General features: G+C 40.3%; 1 protein-coding gene across 15 annotated transcripts in view; it reads left to right on the top strand.

Moving 5' to 3' along the window:
* The window catches only part of Rhobtb1 (Rho related BTB domain containing 1), a 127,136-nt gene extending 102,644 nt beyond the window's left edge, over positions 1–24,492 (top strand). For 14 of the 15 annotated variants that reach the window (XM_048814387.1, XM_048814385.1, XM_048814380.1 and 11 more), the window contains 7 exons: positions 2,126–2,311; positions 4,840–5,813; positions 7,716–7,834; positions 13,840–13,990; positions 20,155–20,243; positions 22,983–23,088; positions 23,560–24,492. In XM_048814387.1, the coding sequence (XP_048670344.1) occupies positions 2,126–2,311; positions 4,840–5,813; positions 7,716–7,834; positions 13,840–13,990; positions 20,155–20,243; positions 22,983–23,088; positions 23,560–23,729 (1,795 nt within the window). In that variant the 3' untranslated portion in view covers positions 23,730–24,492. The remainder of the gene's footprint in view (positions 1–2,125; positions 2,312–4,839; positions 5,814–7,715; positions 7,835–13,839; positions 13,991–20,154; positions 20,244–22,982; positions 23,089–23,559) is intronic. The other variant, XM_048814393.1, reaches the window with a different exon arrangement.
* The last annotated feature ends 2,833 nt before the right edge of the window (positions 24,493–27,325 follow it).

The raw sequence follows: 27,325 nt of genomic DNA, 5'->3' as shown, positions 1-27,325 counted from the left end.
GCATTTAGATATTGATGTGACATAGTTAGAAGCTGAGCCCTCCGGACCTATATTGTGTGATGGTATTGTGCTGCTGTCATCACAGAATTCCATTTTTTCCAGCCCCCAAGGTCCTGTCCGTACTTGCTAACAGGTCATCTGGACGGTGACTCCTATGTGCTCAATGGCGTGAGTGTTATCACAGTAACCTTGGCAACCAAGCTAGCTCTGACTTATGCTGTATCATAAAATTAGATAACAGAATTGACATTTAGCTACATGTCTGTCATACAAATTAAGCTCTGGAGAATGATGTTCTTTACAGTCATGTGCCTTAATATGGAAATAGAAGGCACCAGTTAGAATAATTTTATACATATGCATACTATTCCACATTTAGGTAGAGGATATATTTCCTCAATTCTTTCTCTATGATATTGAACCTCACATATTGTCATATTATTCTCACTGTGCCAAAATTCATGGTGGCTTTATTTTATGATCAGGACAAAGCTTATAGCAGAATTTCATCAGATACCCGATATAAATAGGATTATGAATAATAGAAAACTCAGCCTGTAAAAAAATGTAAAATTCAAAGCATTCTTGGCTTTACTGGGTACTGTTATTTATGCTGATTGGAAGTAAGACTGAGCGCAGAATATTCCACAAACTAAATCAGAATCCCAAAGACAAGACATGCTTCCCTTTCATTTATATATTTGTGCATATTTTTACACATATTATTTCAGCACCCAAGAATCTTTGATAATATCTTTATTTCAAGAAGATTCTAACCCTGCAGACTAATACATTCATCTACTGGGAGTCCTGGGTTTTCTTTTATAATTCAAAATATTTTAAATTTAGGACTTTCCCTTCTATTTGCTATGGTCTGGTGCAATTTTTCTTGGATATAACTTAAAGACTCAACTTGTGAATTACGTTTAATGTAAGCACCCTGCAGTTTTCTGCATTGCAAATGATTATTTTTAGAAATTTTATGGTCGCCTGCATGTATTTGTTTGTCCTCATTGATATGTAGGGGGGAAAGCTCATTAATGATTTAAAAAGAAGGTGTTTTGATTCATTGACTTGATTCTTCTCATTACATAAACAATAAAGGCAATAAATTAACATCTAATAAAATTAGAAGAGTTTATTTCTGAACTTAGCTGCAAGATAGTCTTGAATCCATGCACGCAGCTGTTTCTGTTTTTTTATATTCTTCTGCCTCACTGTTTTGAAAGTCATTATTGAGAATATTTTAACCTGGAATGATGGTTTATAATTCCTATTTAGCAGATATCCATCAAACAATATTTGAACAGCTGTTTTATAAAATGGTTCTTTGCCTTCTAGAATGGTAAGTTATTATGTGAAAATAGAAGGTCCATGTCAGAGTTCACTATAAACCAGTTTTCCTTTTCCCTGTATACCTGCTATGTATCGTGTATAACATTTGAAAAATCTAATTCCAATATTTTCTCACCTTATTAGCCCTCCGTCTAATTCTTGTTGAGCTGTATGTTAAATACTGTGCCTTATACCTAGTTTTTTTAAAAAGTCAAGATTCCTGCAAGTTCAGGATTTTTCTTTTTTGGAAACAGATAAGTGGTTGTGCTCTCTACATGTGTGCCTAAGTGAGAAGAAGGGCAGAAAGCCTTCTGTGTATTTGCTGACCCTGAGCAGCAAATACTTGTGACATTTTCGGCAGTGTTTAAACTGTTTGCTTTATCTCATTGGGTCAAGTCATCGTCACCTTTATGTTTCAAACTGGTAAAAGGTAGTTTTTATTGTTTTCTTTTATCTTGAAACTATTTCTTGTGAACAGAAATAGTTCAGCATGTTATGGCTCCAGGACTGAGTTAAGTTGGGGTAACCGTCTCTACCGGAAAATAAACGTCATTGGGAACTTCTCGGTGCATAAGCATTCTGCAGTGCGAGATGAAAATGGACTACCAGGCTGTGTTGGTGCTGGAATGTGGGGGCTTATCAGGCTGTTTGCATGACTTAGAGATATGTTTTAATATCTTTTAATATCTGGCCTTTTTTTTTTTAACTGTGACATGACATGGCATTAGATGAGTGGTAAAAGAAAAAAGTTAAAAGGCAATACGAGCTTCTTCTGTGATTTCCTTTTTAGGTCTGATGTTGTGGTCCTCTGTTTTTCAATTGCTAATCCCAATTCCCTAAATCATGTGAAAACCATGTGGTATCAAGAAATCAAGCATTTTTGCCCTCGCACACCTGTTGTCCTTGTTGGCTGCCAGCTTGATCTCCGCTATGCCGATCTGGAGGCTGTTAATCGAGCCAGACGCCCATTAGCCAGGTAAGCCAATGCTCGGGGTTTCAGGGCACAAAATAAGAGTTGGAGGTAGCAGGTGTCTCTGAGCCTAGCATTCTATTCTGGTTCTGGGATCCCATTCGATCAGTCATACACTGTAAGTCAGCCTGTCCAGCATGAAGGGCTGTGCCTGACATCCTTCTCATGCTCAGAGCATCATCTCTTATGTTGGAGCCATGTTTTAGTAAAATGGCTGACCAGTGCTTGAATTGACTTCTCTGAATATGAAATTGTTCATGTAGGAGTGCTTTCAAATGTATGAAGTTTTATCCAAAATGTTAGTTGCCCATAATAATGTCAATAATGACATAAAATTAATTAAGGCTCAAAATGATCAGCCATAATTTTTGACCCCAGGGAATATCGGGTTCATAGAGATATGCCCTTCCAAGTGCTCTTAATTTCCCTAATACCCCTTAGTCCAACCTGAGAGAACATATCCCAAAAGAACAGTATCCAATTCTTAAAAATCATTTCAACCTATAATTAATTGCAGGGGGAAAAAAAAGCAAACACTATTTTTTAAATGTCTCTAGAAGTCCTTACTTGTGTTTTCAAAGTGTCACAATTTTCTATAAATCCACTTGAATGAGTATTTGAGATAATATGTGAAGTATAGTACTTGGTCCACAGTAAAACCTCCATAATGTTACCATTGTGTGGATTCTAACTTTGGGGATAAATAAGTTTTTTGAAACATGTTCCCCCTCAAATTCCCTTTGTACCTTGGTATCTTCTTTTTCATGTTTATGGTTGTTTTTTATTTTATTTTATTGCTGGAGAGCAAAGCTTTTCAAAACATTTTGATATTAATACCTCGCTTTGATGTTTGCCTTAATAGGCTTGTCACAAAATTTTATGTGAGTGCAACACTATGTACTCTTACAATGAAAGCAGGTGATGTTCTTTAGATAATTTCTGATGCCCTAGGTACATTTTGGATAACATTTCTGAAAACACTTTATATTCAGTCTTTTCACAGTCCCTATGTTCATAAATGCATGGACTAGGAAATGAATATTAAGAGCCACATGGGTATGTGGAAGACTGGAGGAGAGGGTCGCAGAGCTACAGAGAACGGCAGAGAAGACAGTCCTTCTGTAGAGCAATTCCGAGAAGGAGGTGGCATTTGAGCAATGTCTGGAGAATTTCATATTAGCAAATTTCAAGTCAGCCTTAGGAATAAAGAACACACAATGCCAGCAGGAACAAGCCTTGAAATTCAATCTTTTCTGCACTTCCCTTCTGCCTTTGACAACACCCTATGATTTTCCATCTTTATCCACCCAGGTTTCCAAATCCAAATTCCACCTATTATCAGTTTTCTCTCCTGAGACCAGGACCTGTCATATATATTACCTTTGGTGTTAAAGACCAAATATTTATTTAGAAGATTGGTTCCTAAAAACATGTCCCCAAATCAAGAAGGTGTTTTTAGATAGTTGTAACACCAACTCACCTCTTATCTGTGTTCTGGAATCTGTTGGTTCCTTCACATGATTATGCCATAACTGCGTGGCTATACTTTTTGTATATTGGCCTTCTGGGTTTGATTAGATTGGAAATGGGCCTTGTGTGCCGGACTAAGGGGTGTGGACTTTATTCCATGAGCTTTGTGGAATTATAGGAAATGAACACAGAAGTGCTGCTGAGCCCCACTTTGTTATTTAAGGACTGCTCTTGCAGCAAGGAGGACTGTGAGCTAAAATTGAAAATTTTGAAGACCAATTAAGAGGCTAATGGACCAGTCCAAGCAAAAAATAGTAAGGGCCTGATGAAGGGAGTGGATGAAAAGAGAAGGAGAAACATAGGAAAGAAGATATATGAATCCAGTAGACTTAATAGCTGTTGATGTGGACCATTTACCTGGAGTAGGAGAGTCTAGACTCTCATGGCTTAGTAGAGACCTGTCAACAATTTGCAAATATGACCTTATGTAAACCTTTTAAACTTCCTGCCTCAGTTTTTCTCAGAATATAGAACAAAAATAATACCTGATAGAGTTATTGTAAGACTCAGATAAAAAATTTAAATGGATGCATTTTAAAGTTATAAAGCTAATTTGAAGCATATGATGATGATGATGAAGAAGAAAGTGATAAAGATGATGATGGTAGCGATAATGATGGTAACATTTGGAGGTTTTACTGTGGACCAAGTACTATATTTAACATATTATCTCATTAAAACTTTTCATTAGTTTTTTAAAGATATGGATAATCATTATCATTATACCTGTTTTATGGCTTAATGAGGTTAAATAATTTGCCCAAGAACAAATAGCTAGTAAAAAGACAATAGTTACTGCTCTTACTACTGAAACCATTTTTATCTGTAGTCATAAATCTTTTACGTTTGAAAGGCTTGTGTTTAGTAGTTGATTTTTCGAGATCCTTATTAAAGCTTGAATAGATTTTTAGATGTATAATTAAATTAGGTGCTTAGGTAGACACTGGTGACTATTTTTCTCTAAAATAAGTCTGATTATAATTTTTAAAAATATTCTATTTCAGGCCCATAAAGAGAGGGGATATTTTGCCCCCAGAAAAAGGTCGAGAGGTTGCAAAGGAACTTGGTATACCATACTATGAGACCAGTGTATTTGACCGGTTTGGAATCAAGGATGTATTTGACAATGCCATTCGTGCAGCGCTGATTTCCCGCCGGCACCTGCAGTTCTGGAAGTCCCACTTAAAAAAAGTCCAGAAACCTTTACTTCAGGCACCCTTCCTACCTCCCAAAGCCCCTCCACCAGTCATCAAGATCCCAGAGTGTCCTTCCATGGGGACTAATGAAGCTGCCTGTTTACTGGATAATCCACTGTGTGCTGATGTCCTGTTCATCCTTCAGGACGAGGAGCACATCTTTGCACATCGAATTTACCTTGCTACCTCTTCTTCCAAATTTTATGATCTTTTTTTAATGGAATGTGAAGAATCCCCAAGTTGGGGTGAAGGAGTTTGTGAGAAAGAGATGCAGAGCAGGCCTCTTCAGGGCCGGACGCTGAGTCTTGATGCAGATGAGGAAGGGGAAGAAGGTGCCCCGAGGAGGCCTCAGGCCGATCAGGGGATGTCTCCAAGCAAGAACCTGTTGGAGACTCCGGGGCTGGAAGCTGAGGGCTCCATTACTGAGATGCAGCCTTTGTCAGGCTGGAGCAAAGGGTTCATTGGCATGCACAAAGAAATGCAGGTCAATCCCATTTCAAAGCGGGTGGGCCCCGTGACTGTGGTCAGGATGGACTCTTCAGTCCAGCCAGGCCCTTTCCGGACCCTGCTCCAGTTTCTTTATACAGGTCAACTGGATGAGAAGGAAAAGGATTTGGTGGGGCTGGCTCAGATCGCAGAGGTCCTCGAGATGTTTGATTTGAGGATGATGGTGGAAAACATCATGAACAAGGAAGCCTTTATGAACCAGGAGATTACGAAAGCCTTTCACGTCAGGAAAGCCAACCGGATAAAAGAGTGCCTCAGCAAGGGGACATTCTCAGGTGAGCAGGTCCCCTGGTGGAGCCATGTACACCTTTGGTGGTGTTTTATCAAACATTAGCCAAACTAAGAGAAGGAAAGGTTAACCGTAATTAACATTTACAAGTGCTTATTTTTTTTCCATGTACGTTTCTAAGCTGAAGGTATTAACTTATTTAATTCTCATCGGTCTTATTGGTTATTCCCTATTTTGCAATTGGGAAAATCAAGGAACAGAGAGGTTAGGTAATTCACACATGATGACACAGGCAATAAATGGTAGGAGGGGTACTGGAACCCTTTTTTCATTAAAGAAATCTGTTTCCTAAACTGCTATGGCACCACGCTGCTCTTCGGGGTCAATCAGATGTCCCTGAGCCTGTCTCTAGCCAGCTTGATGCTTGCAGTACCCTATCAGCATCTGTTCCTTGACCAAGTCTTTTTTTTTTTTTTAGTTGTACATGGACACAATACCTTCATTTTTATTATTATTTTTATGTAGTGCTGGGGATCCTTGACTTTAAGTAGTGATCTTTGGTCCTAAGCCCACTGAATTCCTTCCTGCACCTGAGTTTGGTGGTCCTTGCCTTCCTATGAGGGGTGTCTCATCTGTTCCATCTCCCTCCTTCTCTGCCCTCATGCTATTCTGTAGTTTTCCTGACCTTGCTTTGTCTTTGATATTTATGCTGATTGTTCTAAAATTGACCTCTGGGTGTGTGTGGGTGTGGGTGGGTATGCATTTCATTGGAAAAGGTTGACTTCCGGAATTCTATTTATATGGATACCTCTATTTTTGTCTATTCTTCCTAGCCCCTGCCATGGTCCTACCCATTTAGCAAGTGGTCACTGAGTCTTTTAATTAACTTTAAAGCTTATGAATAATATTTACTCCAAACACTGGTCATTGTGGTGTATAAACAGCCTTAAAAGTTAATGAAAGAACGTGCCACAGACCTACAGTAAGTTAAACTAAAGTTGATTGAATCACCCTCCCCTTACTGCAGAGACAAAACCGAATGAGGGGTGGGAGACTCACTAGGAGGCTCCCATTTTTAAAAAATTATGAAAAACAACTTAGGGATAATTAAAGAAATTTGAATATGAACTAGACAGTGGATGACATCAAGAAATTATTTTTAATTTTCTTAGGTGGAATAATGAGATTTTTTTAGGAGAATGTTCTTATTTTTAGAATATTCATGATAAAGTGGTTAGGAATGAAGTATCATTATCTGTTAAGAAAAAAATAAACGTGGCAAGATGTTAACAATAGGTAAATGAGTGATTGTTGTACAGGTTGAACAACCCTAACCTGAAAATCCAAAATCTGAAATGCTTCAAGATTTCAACTGCTTGATTGCCGACAAAGTGGACAGTTCCATATCTGTCCCCCACATGACAAGTCACAGTCAAAATGCAGGGCTACTAAAAATATTGTAAAAAATTATTTTCAGATTATGCACATAAGGCATATATGAAACATATGAATTTTGTATTCAAACTTGGGTTCCATCATCAGGATATTCACTATATATATTCAGATATCCCAAAACCTGAACAAATCCAAAATCTGAAACACATATCCTCCCAAACATTCTAGTTCAAGGAATACTCAACTTATATTATTCTTTGCCTTGTTGTATATGTTTGAAGTTTTTCATGAGGAGGAGGAGGGAAAATATCCCTTTCCTTTTTTGTTACTATATGGTTCAGAAAATCTGTGTCATGACCTTGTATGTTATTTTAAATGCTTGTTCCTTATTGTGAAAATTGGGTGTGCCAAAAGTGGAGGTTGACGTGAAATCAGTGAGTACCCACAGAAGAGCCAGCGAGAGGGATACCGGTTGGTGAACATGGTTGGAACAGAAGACTCTGAGCTTTGGGCAGAGCCAGCTCATCATTGTGTTCCCTCCATCCTTTGGCAGATGTGACCTTTACCTTGGATGATGGAGCTATCAGTGCCCACAAGCCATTGCTTATCTGTAGCTGTGAGTGGATGGCTGCCATGTTTGGGGGTTCGTTTGTGGAAAGCGCCAACAGTGAGGTATGTGCCTTCCTCCAGGACAAGTGGTGTCTTGTGAGTGTGTGTGCACGTGTGCTTATCTAAAATGTTGTAGCCAGATGACTTCAGTCTTTAACTGCTTCCGTGAAATAGACAGGGTGAAGCCACCCTTTTCTAATTCTACAGTCAGGAGGTCCTGTGGGTGATTCATCTCATGTTCGAGCACCTACACGTGCAATTCAGCCTTTCATCCTCACACCTGTCCTTGACAGTGAAGACATGGTCAATTGTTCCTTTTTAACAAATGTCACCAAAGTACTATCAAAACCAAGTATTAAGAGGGGCAGAACCTGATGTCTAGAAGTTCAGGAAAGTGAGGAGTTCTTCAGTTAAGTAAGTCCCAGGTCCTGTTCTGCCCTTAACCAGCCAGGGGACCTTAAGAAACCTCAACCTGGGNAACTTTAGTCCAGAATGAACAAGCATTTTTGTTGAGTTTTGCAATTATTTTTTAGAATCTTTAAAAAAAAAAAAACAACATGGGGACACCCCATCAAGTTTATTGTCCTAAGAGACTTCTTTTGTTTATCTCAGCACATCTCCAAACTTTAAGAAGAAACACAGAAAACAATAGCTAACTTTTCAAAAAGGGTGCTCACAGGAGAAATCTGAGCACTCCCATTATGACCCAGGAGCCTGTATTTGCATCCCCAAGTAGGGAACAGAATCCTAGAATCACAAGCCTGGGATGGCTGGGCCTGAGAAGGTCACTAGGCCACACTCCTGCTTCCAGAACAAACTGCAGCTGCTCCTAAACCACCATCTGCTGTTTGGGAAAAAGAGAAAAAGACATCAGAATTGTCTCACTACCTTCCTCTGAGTACCTACCAGCCTTTATAAATCAGAAGGTGTTCACTTGTAACTAATCCAAGTCTCTCCTGAGGGATCAAACGTGTGAGCCTTTTACCAAGATTGCTGCAGTGTGGGGGTGGGGATATGGCTCAGTTGGTAGAGTGCTTGTCTTGCATGCACAAGGCCATGGGTTCAATCCCCAGAACCAACAAAAAGCTTACTGCTGTGTGATGAAGCCTGCATCATTAAGGGACTACAGGGCTCAAATCATAACTCTTTCACTTACAAGCTAGGTGGCCTCGGAAAAGTGACTTAGAACCTTTCTGAGCTCAGTCTTTCAATAATAACAACATACTGTGGTTGTGAGGTGTGAGAATCAACCCTTGCAAAGCGCTGCATAAGCAAAGGGCAGCTGCCACCAGTCTTATTGTGATGATGATGGTATTCTTTACTTCAAAGAAAAATTCGGGGAGGGGGGGGCACCAATTAGTGAAACCTCATCCAATTGGCATTTTACTGACTTCAGTAATCTCCAGAAATAAAGAGCTCAGAGGCCTGCTCCCCTTATTTTCCTAGCTCACTCAAATGTGTGCTGATTGTACAGCAGAGAGCCTGCTGTTAACTGAGCAGAGAAAAGTTGATCAAGGTCAGGAACCCAGGCACAAAGGGACACTGTCTGAGCTGACCTCACGAATGCTAATCCCCTTTATCCCTTCACAGAATGGACTATAATCTTCTCCAGATTAGAATGTGCAGGAGAGGTGACCAAAACAAAAACCTTGGCAGCAAGCGTGAACGCACACATATTACAGGGTAGTTAATAGCTGCACTAGAGGTGGCCACCTGCTTAGCACACCCTCCGGAAAGATCAGGTCACTTAACTCTGAGAACAGCAGCTGAGGTCAATCTGTATGTGTAGATTGAAACCAGCTCAAAAAATAAAGGCCATGGAACCAAGTCACCAAAAGTCCGCCAAAATTCCATTAGCCAGTACACTAGAAACCCATTTCCACCCTTTCCTGCCCCCTTTCTTTTATTTCCAGCATACACTATCATTTAGTAGTTATGAACTCTAGTCCCAGTTTGACCTTGGGCAAGTGACCAACCTTCTCTAAACCTGTTTCCTCCATCTATAAAATGGGGATGAAAAGAGAACCTTCTTCAGAGTGTAAATAAAGTAAGAGAATGCATGTGTAATGTCTCAAATGTGACACCTAGAACGTGTAAATGCTCAACAACTGTCAGAGACTGTTATCCCAGAGTATTCTTGTTAAATTCTTTCCATGAGGGGGCGAAGGTCTTTGTGCCTGAGAGACATAAGTGAAAATGCCCCCAGTTCCCTTTCTAAACTAAGAAAGCAAGATGATGGTGGTCCTAGGTGAAGGGAAGAGGCACTTGGTCAAAGGCTTGTAAATACCCCACAATTGATTTCTCCTGTCTTCACACTGGGGCTTGGTTTTCACACTTGGGATTTGGTTTTCCTAGGCCATAATTTAACTGTTGATTGTCTTGGGATAATCTGACTTCCCCCATGAAGTTCAGCCTATTTGGTGAGAGGGGGGAGAATTAATAGAATGCACATGCATATCCAGAAGGAATTATGCCTGTTGTTGCTTTAACATTTTTGTCCTTTAATATTCAAGAACACTATATCTTACATAGATCTTTTCTCATTACTTTTAATGTAGCAGTAAGCATAATTCTCTCCCCCGAGGTACTCAGCAAGTGGTTCATTAAAAATGCATGCCCGGCTTGTAGTAAGCAGTGCTCTAGATCTACAATGCTTTCTCATTCTGTATGAGACTATCTCTAATTATAAGCCTAATGGTCTGAGCTAATCTTCACAATTAAAATTTTAAACCAACTGAACTAGAATATGCAACATTGTTTAGGATGGCATGTTCTCTTTCATTACTCACTTTTTAAAAATTTTTAGTTGTAGATGGACACAAAACCTTTATTTATTTATTTATTTTTCTGTGGTGCTGAGGATCGAACCCAGGGTCTCCTCCATGCAAGGCGAGCACTCTACCATTGAGCCACAATCCCAGCCCCCTCATTACTCATTTTTTTTTCTTTAAGCAACATTCAGCCGGTAGGATGTAAAACTTTGTATTCAATTTCTTCTGTAGCTTTATGCATATTATTTTTAAAGTGCTATCAAAGGTTGTTACACAATTAATTTTAAATATGGACGTCACAGAACAGGCTTTGTTTTTAAAAAATCAACCAGTAGAGGGGGAAAAAAATGCACGTTCTGAAAGTGTTTTTATTTTCATTTGATGGTTATTTCTAAGGGTCCCTAACATTATTTGCCAAAAAGAATCATCACTTCAAAACTTGTTCACGTCATATTAAGCAAAAAGGAAACAGCAGGTCATGGGTGATTATAAACATCAGAACACTCAGAGGACACAGGCAGGAGTGGGGCAGTGCTGCTCACTGGAATCTGTCATCTCCTGTGGCCCAAAATAACGTCTTTTAACTTAAGATGTCCATTTTCATATTTGTATTTCCAATGGGCATTTTTTTTCTTTAAGGCATGATTTAGAGAACACAGTCTTAGCAAACAGTGTTAAGACAATTTAAATATTTTCAAAACTGAGTGTCAATAAAGAAGAAACTTTTTAAAAATCTATCCCAGATTCCTCCCATATGAGATGAGGAAACTGAAAGTCAGAGAGGGTAAGTGATTTATCAAAGATTGCACAGTATTTTAGTAGCATATTCCTGGGCCTGCCCCAGACTCTTACCCTGTCCCTTCAGGCATTCTTTTCAGAGGCAACAGATGTCCCTGTACATGAGCGAGCAGAAGCTCTGCAGCTTGTATTAACAATTAGTAATATGGCACTTAGCACTTTGTAAAATATGGATACTTTGATTACAAAAAATTCAAATCTTAGAAGCTTCACAACTTAATCTTCAAATATCTAGAAAACCACTAATCCAAACATCATTCTAGAGTAATGAAATTTTGCTGTTTACATATACACAGAAACAAGTTTGTGCGAGCACCCATAAGGAACTTCATTATCTGTATAAGACAAATGCATGTGCATATCAATACATGTGTATGTAAGCATACACACAAGTACAGCCAGTATTAGACTCACTCAAATGGCAATTGATATTTATATTCAGGTGCAACTGGTAGAGGAGAGGGATAACTAACATTCCTACATCTGAATATTTCACACGGCCCAGTATGTGTATGGCTTTAAGATAATAATGTCAATAAGAGTTTTTATTAATCAAATTCTATTATATATGATGTTCTAGAAACTTGAAATGAGCTGGGCACAATAGTGCACACCTGTAATCCCAGTTGCTAGGGAGACTGACTCAGGACGATCACGAGTTCAAATCCAGCCTCAGCAACTTAGCAAGGTCCTAAGCAACTTAGTGAGACCCTATCTCTAAATATAAATAAAATATAAAACAATGAGCTGAGGATGTGGCTCAGTGGTTAAGCACCCCTGGGTTCAATCCCCGGTAACAAAAAAAAAAAAACCCACAAAGAAAGAAACTTGATTATAATGACCCATGAAGCTTATTTATGGAATCATAAATATGGTTTTCACTGGCTGTGTCTCAAAGGGGAGTGTAGATTTCTTAATATTTCCAAGAATTTTTCTGGTCCTTCCATATAATATAATAAAGAATGACTCTACCTGCTGAAAATATATGCTCCCTCTGAGGTGGTTGGTGACTGCAAAGGAGAATAATATGGGAAGTTTTTATGACTTAATTCTGGAACCATAGGCCATGAGCTCCTTGTAGAATGCGGAAGATGTGTGTGTGTGTGTGTGGAGAGGGAAATAAATATATATGGGGGAGGTGCAGTTATGTGTACTATATAGATACAATCATGTTTTATATGGATGTAATCATATTTAGATATAGATCTTTATATCTTTATATACTGTCTACAGGTTTAAGTACCAGAATTAGGAAATTTATAACTGTTATCCTTTTAAATTAGAAATGTAATTCTTAAAAACTATTAGTGAAATGCAGCACATTATTGCTCTATAACCCAAACCTTTACTTCCTTGCTGTTAATGGCTTCAAGTACTGCACAGTAATTAGAAAAACAGTCTTTAGAAGAATGATACTCCTAAGTTTAAATCCCAGTCCCTACTTAATAGCTCTGTGACCTTGGACCTAAGCTTTAACCTCCCTGAACCTCAGTTTCCTTTTCTGTAAACTGGTAAAAAATAATGTCTCTTCCTCCTAGAGTGGAGATAAAAAGCAAATTGGATGGTTTATGTAGAAAGCTTAGCAAAATGACTGGTGTATAGGAGGCCTTCTAGAAAGGTTAATTTTTGTAATCATCAACATTCCAGTAGGAAAAGCTAGTGGCACTACTATGTACCATGCCAGGGTCTGTCTCATGGAGTTGGTTGGGGACCTGGAATAAAGAGTAGCTGCTTAAGAGGGTATATCCCTCTCCATCCTTGCCCACCTGTCTCAAACTGAACCTCCAGGCAGCAAACTCCAGCATGCATTTATATGGACAATTCCAGGTCCTCGAGATATCTTGACAAGAGGACTGTACATCAGACCCCATCAGCCACTCCCCATAGATGTCCCAGCAGGGATTCCTTTGGATTTTCCAAATCAACTGAGACCTAATAATGTTCCAGTAGTTCTGAATCCAAGTGGTTGTAGGAAAAAATAATAAAGCATATATATGGCGCTAACACATATGGATAGAACATCAGAATCAAGCCAGTCACTGTGGCAACCGGGATGGTTGTCATCTCTCTCAACATCTTAGAGAGCAGGCGCTCTCCTGTGTCAGCAACAGTATGGCTTGCGCCCCCCTCCCACCCAACATCTGTCGTGTTTCTAGATTTCTTTCTTCCACAGTAGAGTATTATCAGTACCTGCCAAGGAGGGCCCATAATGTCACCACACGTTTTCAGCCCATTTGTCTGATTTATACATCTGAATAGCCATTTAAAAATTCCAAGTCAGACTTTGTCAAGTAGCTCCACTCTTTTGTCAACCACAAATCAAACCGTTATGTTCAAAGCCATAAATACTGAATGATTTCTACGCACAGCCTCAAAGCAGGTATCTGAGACTTGGCAGTATCGAATCCCACAGTTGGGATATTTATAAGCACATAGCCTGAAAATGAGCCTACTCCCTGATTTCTCCTGCAGAATTGAGTGTTTCCTGTAACATTTCAGGTACATCTCCCAAACATAAACAAGATGTCAATGCAAGCTGTATTGGATTATCTCTATACCAAGCAGTTGTCACCTAACTTGGACCTGGATCCGCTGGAACTAATTGCCTTGGCAAACAGATTCTGCCTGCCACACTTGGTTGCACTTGCAGGTAAGGCTGATGACTTTGCACAGGGTCTGTCATGTTCTTCAAGATCACATGTAAAATAAGAGCTCCAGGGAATAAAAAGGTATTTTTTATCCCCCCAAATAGGACTGTTTTATATCCGCGATATGAATTGATCAAATGTATCAGCAGTTCAAAAAATATTTTTTAAGCATCTGTTTTGTGCTAGTCACTGTTAGGTGACACAGATATAATGGTAATTCAGGACCCTGCCCTGGAGGCACATGCTCTATGCATGCCGAGTCACTTGTGGGCACAGAACTTGAAATAAAAAGATTCTGTCACCAACATCCTATCATAATGTGTGCACAGACACAGTGTTTAAGGAAGAGGCAGTAGGTGCAGTGGCTAAGTATAGACTACAGAGCCAAATTGCCTAGTTTCTGATTTGGGTTCCACCATTTACTGGCCAATGACTTTGTCCTTTATAGAACCTTAGTTCTGTATCTCAGCTTTCTCTCTTTTAAAGCAGGAATAATATTATCTACCTTAAAGAGTTATTGTGAAGATTAAGTGAGTTAAAATATATAAAGTCTTTAGAACAGTGTCTGGCTCCTAGTAAGCATTATGTAAGTGGTTTTCTTATAGCTATTTCAGAAAATGTTCTGACATTGTCAAGTTCATTTTGGGAAAAAAGAAAAAGGGGAGGTTTGGCTTAGCTTCAAGAACCTTATCTACAATTCCTAGTTTCGTTCAGTTGATAAACTGAAGCAGGTCTGTATAGGATATATGCATTTAGATATCTTTGTCAACTTTTTAAAATTTAAATCCTCTGCTTTGCTCCCCAGAGGTGTCAATTAGCAAACTGGATTTTTATTACTGTGGTTAGCTGATTCTTACGAAGAATGAAAGCAGAGACAGACAGTGCCTGTCTTATTCACTGGCCTTTCCCCTGTACATGGAAAAGTGCCTGAGCCTATTAGGCTCTCAATAAACATTTCTTGAATAATTGAGTGAATAAAAAAGAGCAAATGAATAAACCAACCCACCCTCTCTACACTTCACTTTCTGGCAAGGACTTCAAATGGGAAAGATGAGTTTTTCTGTTCTCCAGGTTTCTGCTACACACAAACCATCTGAAGATCAAAGTCCTCTCTTTTCCCTACTTCTTCCCCCAATTAAATAGAGAGCTGAAGCATTGCTGTTAGATTTGTTTAAAACAAGTTTTTTACTAATATACCTAAAGCCATAGATCCAACTGAGTGTACTACTTTTTAAACACTAACTTCAGCAGGCTGCAGGGGGCAGCTTCTTTTTTCAGAAATATGAGTTTCATGTAACTCTCCACAGGTTTTCCAAATATTTGTCCTTTGAGGATGAATTTGATTTTTTTTTTTAATGGCCAAAAGTAATTTGGAGTCAAATTCATCAAACAAGGTTTGTGATGAGTCTTGGAATATTGCCATTTTTGCTAAAATATTAGGACTGGCAATGATAACATGGGATTGATTTCTCCATGAAAGCTATTTTTTTTAAATTATCCAGAGAAAACTTTGTGTGTGAACTCCAGACTTCTATGTACATTTAGTATTGTTGTTAAATGTTGTTATTACTGTTATGATTATTTAATATATTGCTTCCCCAGGATGATTACTTTAATCATTGATAGTATTTGGCAGGTATTGTCTAGAGTGTCTAGAATATCTTTGCAGAGTATTTAAAATTCAGTTTCCAGGGTGAAATGCTTTGCAAGCCAGTGTTAAATAAATATCAAGAAATGCTCACCGAGTGCAGTGGTGCATGCCTGTAATCCCAGCGGCTTGGGAGGCTGAGGCAGGAGGATCACAAGTTTGAAGCCAGCCTCAGCAAAAGCGAGGTGCTAAGCAACTCAGTGAAACCCTGTTTCTAAATAAAATACAAAATAGGACTGGGGATGTGGCTCAGTGGTTGAGTGCCCCTGAGTTCAATCCCCAATAGCCTCCACCTCCCCCCAACAAAAGAAAAGAATGCTGCAGCTATCTAAAATGAAAGAACCCAGATGACTTCTCTGGGAAATTCTGTGCCAAATAGTTTTGTTTATCAGTGCAGCTGAAGAGGGTTTTGCCAAAGAAATCATTCAGTTCCAGATGCCACAATGACCAGATAGATGCACACTGGTACATGAAGCCAGAGCACAAAGTAAGCATGGGTTGTACGATACAGGTGTATCTCAGACATGTTGCAGGTTCAGTTCCAGACCACCACAGTAGAGCAAATATCACAATAAAGTGAGCTACGTGAAGCTTTGGTTTCCCAGAGAATATTAGTTATGTTTACAATCTACTATGGTCTATGAAGTATGAAAGAACGTTATGTCTTAAAAAACAAAAAGCATACCTAATGAAAAAATGCTAACAATCTTTTGAGCCTTCAGCCAGATGTAATCTCATTTCTGGTGAAGAGTCTTGCCTCCGTTTTGAGGGCTACTGGTTGATCAAGGTGGTGGTGGTGATGCTAAAGGTTGAACTGGCTGTGGTGGCTTTTTAAAACCAGATGGCCATGAAGTTTGCCGCATCAACTGACCCTTTCACAGAAGAGTAGGCTGTAGCCTATGACGCTATTTGATAGCATTCGCCCACAGTAGAATCTCTTTTGAATGTGGAGTCAGTCCTCCCCTTGCTGCCTCTTCCTCACTAAGTCGTTGTGACATTCTGGATCTGTTCTCGTCTGAGCAATGCACACAGCGTTTTCACCAAGTGCAGGTTTCTATCAAGAAGCCACTTTGCTCGTCTTTAAGAAGAAACTCCTTATTCATTAAAGTTCTGTCATGAGATTGTGATAATTCAGTGACATCTTCAGGCTGCAGTTCTCTTAGAAGTTCCCATTCTAGCCCTCTTGTTATTTCTACCCCATCTGCAGTGTCTTTGTACATTGAAGTCTTGAACTCCTCAAGGTCATCCATAGGGTTGGAATCAACTTCTTGCAAACTCCTGTTAATGTTGCTCTTTTGACCTCTTACCATGAAACATGAATGTTCTTAGTGGCATCTAGAATGGTAAATCCTTTCCAGAATGTTTTCCAATTTAATGTTGTGTTGGGCATGAAGGTGGCATTAATCTCATTGTACATCTGTTATGGTTTCGATGTAAGGTACCCAAAAGCTCATGCATGAGACAATACAAGAAGATTTAGAGATGAAATGATTGGGTTATGAGAGCCTTCATCTAATCAGCAAATTAATGTCCTGAAAAGTAGATTGAGTGGTAACTTTAGGCAGATAGAGGGTGGCTAGAGGAGGTGGGTCCCTGGGGGGTGTGCCTTTTGGGTTTATATTTTGTCTTTGTTGAGCAAAGCTATCTCTGCCTGCTGACACAATGTCCCCAGCTGCTTTCCTCTGCCACACCCTTTGCCATGATGTTAGGCCTCACATCAAGCCCTGAGGAATGAAGTTAGCTGTCCATGGACTGAGACCTTTTAAACCACGAGTGCCAAAATAAAGTCCTCCTCCTCTATTTGTTCTTGTCAGGTCTTTTGGTCACAGCAGTAAAAGAGCTGACTAAAATAGCATCTGTATTAGAGCTCTTTGGTGACGAGGTGTATTGCCAGTGATCACTAATATTTTGAAAGAAATCTTGTTTTTTCTTAACTGCAGGTCTCAATGGTGGGCTAAAAACAATAAATTCTATTGTAAACAGATGTGCTGTCATCCAGATGATGTCCCATTTCTGGAGCAGAGGCAGAGCATATTTAGTGTAACTCCTAAGGGCCTTATGATTTTCAGAGTGACAAATGAGCAGTGGCTTCATCTTAAAATCTCCAGCTGCTTTATCCTCTAATAAGAGAGTCACCCCGTCCTTGGAAGCTTTGTATCCCGGCATTGGCTTCTTCTCTCTATGGAAGCCCTAGATGGCATCTTCTTCCAATGAAAGGCTGCTCTGTCTGCATTGCAAACCTGTTATTCAGAGTCATCGATTGTCAGCCACATCTTCTGGATGCTCCACTTGCTGCTTCACCTTGCCCTATTACATTATCAAGCCATCTTCTTTCCTTTAAGCCTATAAACCAACCTCCACTAGCTTCACGTTTCTCTGCAACTTCCTGACCTCTCTCAGCCTTCACAGAATTGAAGAGAGTTAGGGCCTTACTTTGGCTTAGGGAATGTTGTGGCTGGTTTGCTCTTCTCTCCAGACCACTGAGACTCCTCCAGATCCAGCAATAAGGCTATCTTACTTATCATTCCCTGGAGTAGCACTTGCAGTGTCCTTCAAGAACTGTTCTTTTGCAATTGCAACTTGACTGTTTGGTATAAGAAGGCTAGCTTTCAGCCTTTCTTGGGTTTTGACATGCCTTCCTCTCTAAACTTAACCATTCCTAGCTTTTGATTTAAAGTGAGAGGAGTTGGGAGTGTAATCCTAGTGACTCAGGAGTGTAATCCTAGTGACTCAGGGGGCAGAGGCAGGAGGACCACAAATTGGAGAACCAGACTCAGCAATATAGACCCTGTCTCAAAATTCAAAAATTACTGTATGAAGTACCCCTAGGTTCAATCCCCAGTACCAACAACAATAAATAAATAAAGAGTGTGACTCTTCCTTTCACTTGAACACTTAGAAGTCATTATAAGCCTATTAATTGGTATAATTTCAATACTGTTGTGTCTCAAGGAATAGGGAGACCCAAGGAGAGAGAGGAAACAGGAATAATCGGTCAGTGGAACAGTCAGAACACACACATTTGTCTATTAAGTTCATCATCTTCTATGGGCACAATTTATGACACCCCAAAACAATTACAATAGTAACATTAAAGATAATTTATCCAAGATCATCATCAACTTATACAGTAATAGCCAGGTGCTGTGGCACATGTCTGTAATCCCATCAGCTCAGAAGGCTGAAGCAGGAAGATCACAAATTCAAAGCCACCTTCAGTAACTTAGCAAGACCCTAAGCAACTTAGCAAGACCCTGTATCTAAATAAAACATTCTTTTAAAAGGGCTGGGGATGTAGCTTAGTGATTAAGTCCCTGGGTTCAATCCCCATACCAAAAAATAATAATATTATATATACACACATATATACATGTACATACACATATAATGTATATTATGAGATTTATATATACACACATACATATGTGCACACATATATAATAATGATAAAAAGGTTTGAAATATTTTGAGAATTATCAAAATGTGACACAGAGACACAGAGTGAGCACAGGCTGTTGGGAAAATGTCTCCAGTAGACTCACTCAACACAGGGTTGCTCCAAACCTTCAATTTGTAAAAAAAACATAAGTTCTGTGAAGTGCAATAAAATGAGATCTGTCTATATATTGGGCTAGAAGACCAAGTACAATGCCTGAGAAGACATCAACATCAAAGAGCTAGAAATACTGGGCCAAGCCTGGTCACACACATCAACCCCAGAGGCCACAGACAGCCCAAACAGAGGCAAGAAACAGCCGAACCCAGACACCAATTTAAATTCGGCTTACAAGATTTGGACTTAAGCTCCCAAGCAGAAATGACCCTCCCAACTTGGGTTTTTTGTTTCTTCTCTCATCTTTATAATCCAAGAGGCTGAACAATACATTATCCATCTACAGCTATTGATACAGACACACGCATCCACATTTTTAATTCCCCACATAGACTTATTTTTCCTGTCCTTCAGTTTCTTCACTGTCAGAGCTTATTGAGAATGAGAGCCGTGTCAGCGCAGAAACTGTCAAACAGGAACGTTGATGCTAGGAATGGGCCTAGAGGATTCTAGAAAGATTTTAGAACCATTCTGTCCAGGAGAACTATCTCACAGTGATGGAAATGTTCTAACCCTACACTGTCCAATGCTGAGGGCATGTGTAGCCATTGAGTGTTTAATGTGCCCAGTGTGAGTGAGGAACTGAACTTCTCATTTTATTTAATTGTAATTAATTTAAGTTTAAATAGTCTGATATGGCCAGTGGTTACCATCCTGGATAAGACAGAGCGGGTCTAGAGGATTCTGGCTAATTCAGAAGCACAAACACGACAGGGATGTTGGCACAATGGTTGGATGCCAGAGTGCTGCATATTAAAAGAATCCTGGTCAGTTTGGATGGCTGCCCAGAGCCGTGTCCCATATTTCCTCTCTTCTTAACTGGTCCCAGCCCAGCCCCTTCAGTCAAGGTGTCTGGCTTGCAGAACACAGTTTTAACGTTCTTTGGCCCTCTCTCTCTTCCCCAGAGCAGCATGCTGTTCAGGAGCTGACCAAGGCCGCCATGAGTGGCGTGGGCATTGATGGGGAAGTGCTCTCCTATTTGGAATTGGCCCAGGTTTGTTACAGTTTGCTTTTCACCTCTTAAGTATGTTCAATCCGTTCATTTAATGCTGATAAAACATTCCACTCTTGCATCTGTCTAAATAAAGATGTCACCACTGAGTCACAGAGGCCCCCTGTGTAGATGGAGAAGATCTGAGAGTTTTACATTTCAAGGCACCATTCAGCCTGCTGGGCTTCCTTTGATAAAACAACAAGGACCCCACCCCCACACCAGTCCCATTGTCCCCTAAGGCACTGTCTTCACATGTGGAAGAACCTCTGGAGCAAGATAGGGGGAGGTTTTGTCTCCCTTCTTTGAATTCTTGAACAGTTTCTAAAATCCCATGAAGCCCTATAATGCCCCCCCACACACACACATTAATGAACAGCTCCCTGAAGCTCTCCTGGGGTTTTCTAAAATCAGTACTTATTAACATCAATATCCATAATCCCAATACATACTTGCATTCTTCCTCCAGAGAAGACCAAGAGCCAGCTTCAGCTTTATCAACAAAAACTTCTCTAAGGCACGAAGCTAATCTGCCTCAGTATCCTCTACTCTACGAAGTGTGGATGTAATTCACAACCTCACCCCCTTACAGATCATTTTGAGAATTAAGTGGAAGAGAATGTGGAAAGAGCCCTGGAGAATGGGAGCTCTCTCATGAGGAAAGGCACATGGGCAGAATGCTAGTCCCTGGCTTGGACTGATTGACAATGAATTTTCCACTGAAGGAATGAATAAGTTCTACCGTCTTTCTGCTTGAGTTTGGCTTTCTGTGTGCTCATTCTCACTCTCTTACTCTCTGTCTTCGGGCAGTGGCTTAATAAGTCTGAAGTCAGGCAATTTAAAACAGTATTTAAATTGAGTAATTTAATTGATTGAGGGAGAGGAGGTGGTTTCAAGGAGAGGAAGGTGCAATGTGGCAGGTGTTGCTCAGGCCATTCAGCTGTGGCCACAGGAGATGGCTCAGGTTCAAAATGTTAGAAGGTGGAACAGGACTTAGGACAGCCTACTCACTCTGACTTAGCATTCAACAAATATTTGTGATTTTCTCTCCAAGTACCAGGCACCACCCTGGGCTGAGGGTGTATACATTACAAATAGTAGGTTCCCTGCCTTTGGAGCAATCATAGGCAAGTGAGAGAAACAGCCATGAATCCAGATTATTAAATCTAACATAAACAACAATCCAAACTGAAGATAGACATCTGTTGTGGTAGAAACAGTAAGCCCTCTACCATGGTTTGAAATTTGGGGTCTTTTGAAACATTCCCCATTTGGGTGACAGTTTAAGACTTGTGCTCTATTCAGTAAGTGTCCCTCCTAGGAAAAATGAAATGACTCAGGATTTCATATAGGACCAGTTCACTTGAGGTCATAATTTGCACTTATGTCTGTTTGCTCAGTGTCCCCAGCCCGTCCCCTCCCCCTACCACCCTTCCCACACACACATACACACATCCTGCAAGGAAATCTGCTTATGCTAAGCCCTTGGCAGAAAGAGTTTAGGATGGAGTCTCCTTAGCTGGTTTGTTTAATCTTAACCTAGTAAAGAGCTGGAAAGAGCTTAACATTTACCCTTGGGGGCAAGTGAGTCCCTGATCTGTTGCCTTTTCCAACTTCTGTGGTGCAACTGGATGTAGTAATATGAAGTCACTGGACTCAGAGCAGGGAAGAAATTTAGGCCATCAGCTGGCTCTCTGGAGCTGGCACTTGCCAACCTGGCTCACCACTACCAGTCATTTTCAGAGAGAAATTGAACATCGAAGAGAAGCTGGAGGTACCAACGTCATACTCTCTCCAATGTTTGGAGTTGTGATCTTCAGTTTCTTGAGAGGTTTCTGAGAACTTGGGCTTTTCAATTGACCTTCTCAGTGGAGATAGAAGCCACAGGGGTTCAGGTCTCTATGGCCAATAAAACATCTGCATGAGGGGCAGGGCGAGGGGTGCCATGCTGTATGTAATAGGATAAGAGGGAGAGTTGGCTGCTGTTTTTTTTTTTAAATATTTTTTTAGTTGTAGATGGACACAGTACCTTTATTTATTTATGTTTATGTGGTGCTGAGGATCGAACCCAGTGCCTTACAGGTGTGAGGCAAGTGTTCTACCACTGAGCTACATCCCCAGCCCCATGGCTGTTAGTTTTTTGAGCATCAGATCTTTTGCAGTCATTCCTACCTCAGCTGCTACCTCCCTAAGCATCTGCTCAGAATAAAAAGATGGAGTGGTTGTCCCCCTCCCACCCTGCCCAGACTGCTTGCTCCTCTTATGTAACCAGAGGACAGGTATAGGACAGTCACGCATTCCAGTCTCGTCTTTCTGATCTTTGGCCCCAGCAAGCTGAGCTCTGACATGTGACACGGAGTATTCCGTTGCGGAGGCTTCCTTAAACAGAGGTGACATCGCTGCTCTCTGCTGCTGGCTGGTGCCTTCCAGAGGGCAGGGCCATTCATCATTAGAGGCCAGGTGGCGGGAGGAGAGCAAAAGGGTGAGGCCTGTTTTAAAAAACGATGTGATACAGTGATTATTTTGGGCATCTCTGTCACGGTGGGGGTGAGGGAGGGTGTGCCAAACACTACCCTTGGCGGGCATCAGAGCCATGGCCAAAGTCAAAACATGGAGGTCAAAACAGGAGCTTTCCTGAATCAGTTCTGTGGGCCCTGCATTTCTTATGATGGCTTCCAATTTCTCTGTAGCCTCACTTTAGAAAATAAGAATCTGATCCCCATTTTGGTCACTTTTCTGCAGTTTCACAATGCCAACCAGTTGGCCGCCTGGTGTTTGCACCACATCTGCACCAACTACAACAGTGTTTGTTCCAAGTTCCGCAAAGAAATCAAATCAAAATCTGCAGGTAAGACCATGGGAGGTCCCCCCTTCATCCAGTTCTCCCCACCTGACTGAAGTAGCTAGCACCTTCCATGCAGTGGGAGGGAGCTCACTCATCTCATAGAGAAGTCCTTGCCTGGCAGTCACAGGAACGGTAGTCTGGGGATTCTCTTTGGAGAATGACTTGTATGGGGGACTCAGGTGGACTGGAGTTCAGGGTCCCATGCTGCACCGAGGTGAGGTTGTTGGTTCCCCCTTGTCTAGGGAGGCTGGTCCTGGGAGCTAGCTTAGACTCTAAAATCAAATGGTTCAGGTTCTCTGTGCTCAGCTGCAGGACTTGTCAGCAAGAGAGTCTACCTCTCTAAACTCTAGTGTCACCATCTGCAGATGGTGCTACTCATAGTCTCTGCCACATCAGGCTATGGAGAGGATATCTGAAGCACCAGGCACAATTAGTGGACAGCAGGAGTAACCATCAGCGTCTTTCCTTCACCAGACAATCAGGAGTACTTTGAGCGGCACCGCTGGCCCCCTGTGTGGTACCTGAAGGAGGAAGACCACTACCAGCGTGTGAAAAGGGAACGAGAGAAGGAAGACATTGCACTAAATAAACATCACTCAAGACGAAAGTGGTGCTTCTGGAATTCATCTCCGGCAGTTGCCTGAAGAGGAACAGAAAAAAACAATCAGTAATCTGATACACCACTTTTAAAAGCACTACTGTAAAGTTAGTCGTCTTATTAGAGATGCGATGTAGTTCAGGTTTCAGGCACTGACCTTCCTCCACTTTTGTGCATTTATCTTTGTTAGGATCAAAGCACAAGCTCACCATCAATGAGCCTGGACAAAAAGGGAAGCTGACTCTCTCACTGCATTCCTTAAACTGATACGTATATATCTATTTTTTTTTTTTTTGGAGGCTTAATAAACTTTAGTCCGTTACTTTGTTTCTTTTTTATACAAAGAAAAAAAATCCAGCTTTCATGTTTCAGATTCCAAATTGGAAAATATTTTTATATGGTCTCTTATATTTTGTTGAAACGAGAATACTATGTATTACTTTATTTTACAGGCCACAAATTTGACCATGACGTCGCCCTGTGATTCTCTTGGCCCATATGACTGCCAAGCATTATTACATAATTAAAGGGTTATCCTTTTGCTGTGAAGTAAAGGGTTGGACTGAAGTCCCCCAAAGTGCAAGTTGAAAGTGCTTAATTTTTGTTCTTCTGAATAACATCGGTATAATTACCAACTCGACTCCAAGAATGTGTATTTACAATATTTGCTGTGTAAGTGCTAGTAATTATATGGTTATATGTGCCATGTAAAATATAGTGATAGCAAATATTCTGTTGTTTAAAATGTCTAGATTCAAGAGGATAATCTTTATAATCATTAGAAGGGCTCATTAAATCCCAGCATTATCCAGGGCAGACTCACTGGTGGACCTAAACACATAAGCTACCATTAGAGCATTGGTGTTTGGATTGCTATATTAGGTTATGTCTCCCAGTATTCCTTGATCTTGCCGTGCTTCTGCATCAGACTCTCCTCTGACTTGAATTGAGATGGGTAGGGGAAAATTTCCCCAGACTCGTCCCACCATCTACAGGTTTGTCACATCTCACCACCGGAAAACCGTCTTCCTCAGGTCTCTCACCTGTGGCCAACCAACTTCATTTTGTAAGGCATATATTTTTAACTCTTCCCAGGGAAAAATTCATGTTGCTGCAGAAGTAGGCTAAGGCAAACCACCCACTCCTGCTGAAATTCAGCAGGGCCTGTGAAAGCATGGAGCTGGAGGCTAGGTCCCTGCCTTCTCCAACCAGAAAGGAATCTAATCCCAAGAGTCTAGGAAATGGTGCTATTGTGAGTTAGTTCTGACCCTTGGTCCTTCTGAGTTTTCAGTGTTAAAATAGAAAGTGGTAGAGCAGAGGGGAGCTTTCAAGAGGCATCTAGTCATTGCTTCTCTGTGAATTAAAATGTTACACACACACACACACACACACACACACACAGCACTGTAAAACCGCATCTCCGTGCCTGCTGGGCGAGACATTATAAAATTGTGTGGGCAGGACCTGGGGCTCATCCTGTTAGGAGGTCAACTTATTGATGTTAAGGGCTGTTGATTTTATTTTTTTCTAGCTTTTCATAAAATGAAATAGACAGCTGAGTCCAAACCCCAATGTGGACAAGTATGCATTTGGGAACGTGTCTGTATTACAGGTGGGTGTTTATTCTTGACAGTGGAAACACATTAGATGCTAGAGCTTGCCCAAAAGTGCAACACCCTCGCTGACAACAGGGGGCAGTGGAGTAGGGATGGTGATAAATGCATCCCCCTTGATTTTTTTTTTTTTAAATGGGGTTATAAATCATTAATGGAAGCAGAAAGAAGATGGAATGAGAGGATAAATGTCAAGACTCAGGGAGAATTGGCATGTATCCCATTATAAAATGATAGAGATTGCGTTTTCAGTGAGTAGTCATAGTTAAATTTGTACAACCAAAGCTCCCATTTGATTGTAATCTTGCCAAAATGTAATGGACATATAAATGAACATGGGGTATAAGCAATAATATCCACTAGTGTTGTTATCAGCTGCTGTAACCAAGTGGCTGGTTCATTTGGTTGATGCTGATTATGGCCTTTAACCACGGTGGTTTGTTTCATGTTTTTTATTTCACAAAAAAAAAAAAAAGCCAATAAAATTGTTTAGCTATAAAATGCCTTCATTTGTTTTTGTTGTTGTTGTTGTTGTTTTTAAGGATTACCATCATATCGTGTGTGGAATTTAATAGCTTTTCTAAAGCTATCAACACTTTAAAGGTTCTAGGTCATGGGGGCTTCTGTGTGCTCCAGTAACAAGGCTGTTTGAATGGTGGTCATCTTTGTTTTCAGTGTTATCAGCAGAGATTCCGAAGCCATGATGTAAATGAGGCATCAGGCTCTTGGCACTTGGCTAAAACAGTTATAGCATTAGATACTGTGCAGCCTCAGGGGGCATCTCTATCCTAGTGGAATGATTATAATTTGGATTTGGACACTTCCCAGCAATTAAGTGAAACATCTGTACTGATGGGCTCTTAAAGAAGTCTTACCTCCAGAAGCAGGTCTGAGAAAGACTTCAGGAAAATCAGCAGACAATTTCTGGTGGTGTAATGTTTGCCCAAGCTCAGAGGGAAAGAAGGTCTCTAATGAGATCTCACAGTGGGACTTTTCTGTGTGGCAAGTTCTCTCTCACTCCATGGGAAAGAGTTGCCCACTGTAAGAAATAACTGTAGAATGAGGAAAATGGAATTTTCAGCATTTCCCCACACCTTTTTAAGATGGGTGGTGTCAATCACATCACTTTTTATATAGGTATACCAGGGAAGTCTCGCCTGTAGAAAATCATGGTCTTTCTCCTAGAGGGCTTGCAAATCATCAGGAATTTCAGCACCCCTATGTTGGCACTTGGGGACCCAAAAATCCTGTTGGTCTATAGTAAACTAAAATATTTTCATTATGAACACTTAATGCAAAGCGTTTCTGAAATTTATTTTCACATTGCCTCTATTATATGGTATATCAGTTGTCAAAATGCACTATTTTTCCTTCTTTTTGAGGGGGTACCAGGGATTGAACCCAGGGGTGTTTAACCACTGAGCCACATCTTCAGCCCTTTTTTATATTTAACTTAGAGACAGTTTCTTGCTGAGTTGCTAAGTGCCTTGCTAATTTTGCTGAGGCTGGCTTTGAACTCACAATCCTCCTGCCTCAGGCTCTCAATTTGCTGGGATTACAGGTCACTATTTTTCTTGACTAGAGTATTTCTTGAATGGAGATAGATATTTGTGTGTGTGTGTAGTATGTGTGTGTGTGTATAATTATATGTATAATTTTATATATATATATATATATATATATATGTGTGTGTGTGTGTGTGTGTGTGTGTGTGTACATGTACAGACAAGTACCTGTATGCATATATATATATAATGTGTGTATATATATATGTATATATGTATACACATACATATATACATATATATCCTAATTAGATGTTAGTAGACAAGCAGCAATAATTTCTCTTTTTTAGAAGAATGTGACTATTGCATAAATGTTGTAGAGGAGAAAGGTAGAGTCAGGGAGAATGGTTTGCATTGTGTATGCATATGTGAGTTAGTGGTCATGTGGCTTCATGAAAGAAGTATTTATTAAGCCCCTTGTATCTGTATTTGTCCACAGTTCCAAAGAAAAGAATAGTTAGGTG

The sequence above is a fragment of the Marmota marmota genome, unplaced genomic scaffold (assembly GCF_001458135.2).
Source record: "Marmota marmota marmota unplaced genomic scaffold, marMar, whole genome shotgun sequence".
In the NCBI taxonomy this organism is placed as follows: Eukaryota; Metazoa; Chordata; class Mammalia; order Rodentia; family Sciuridae; genus Marmota; species Marmota marmota.
This window is presented reverse-complemented; position numbering and strand designations above follow the sequence as displayed.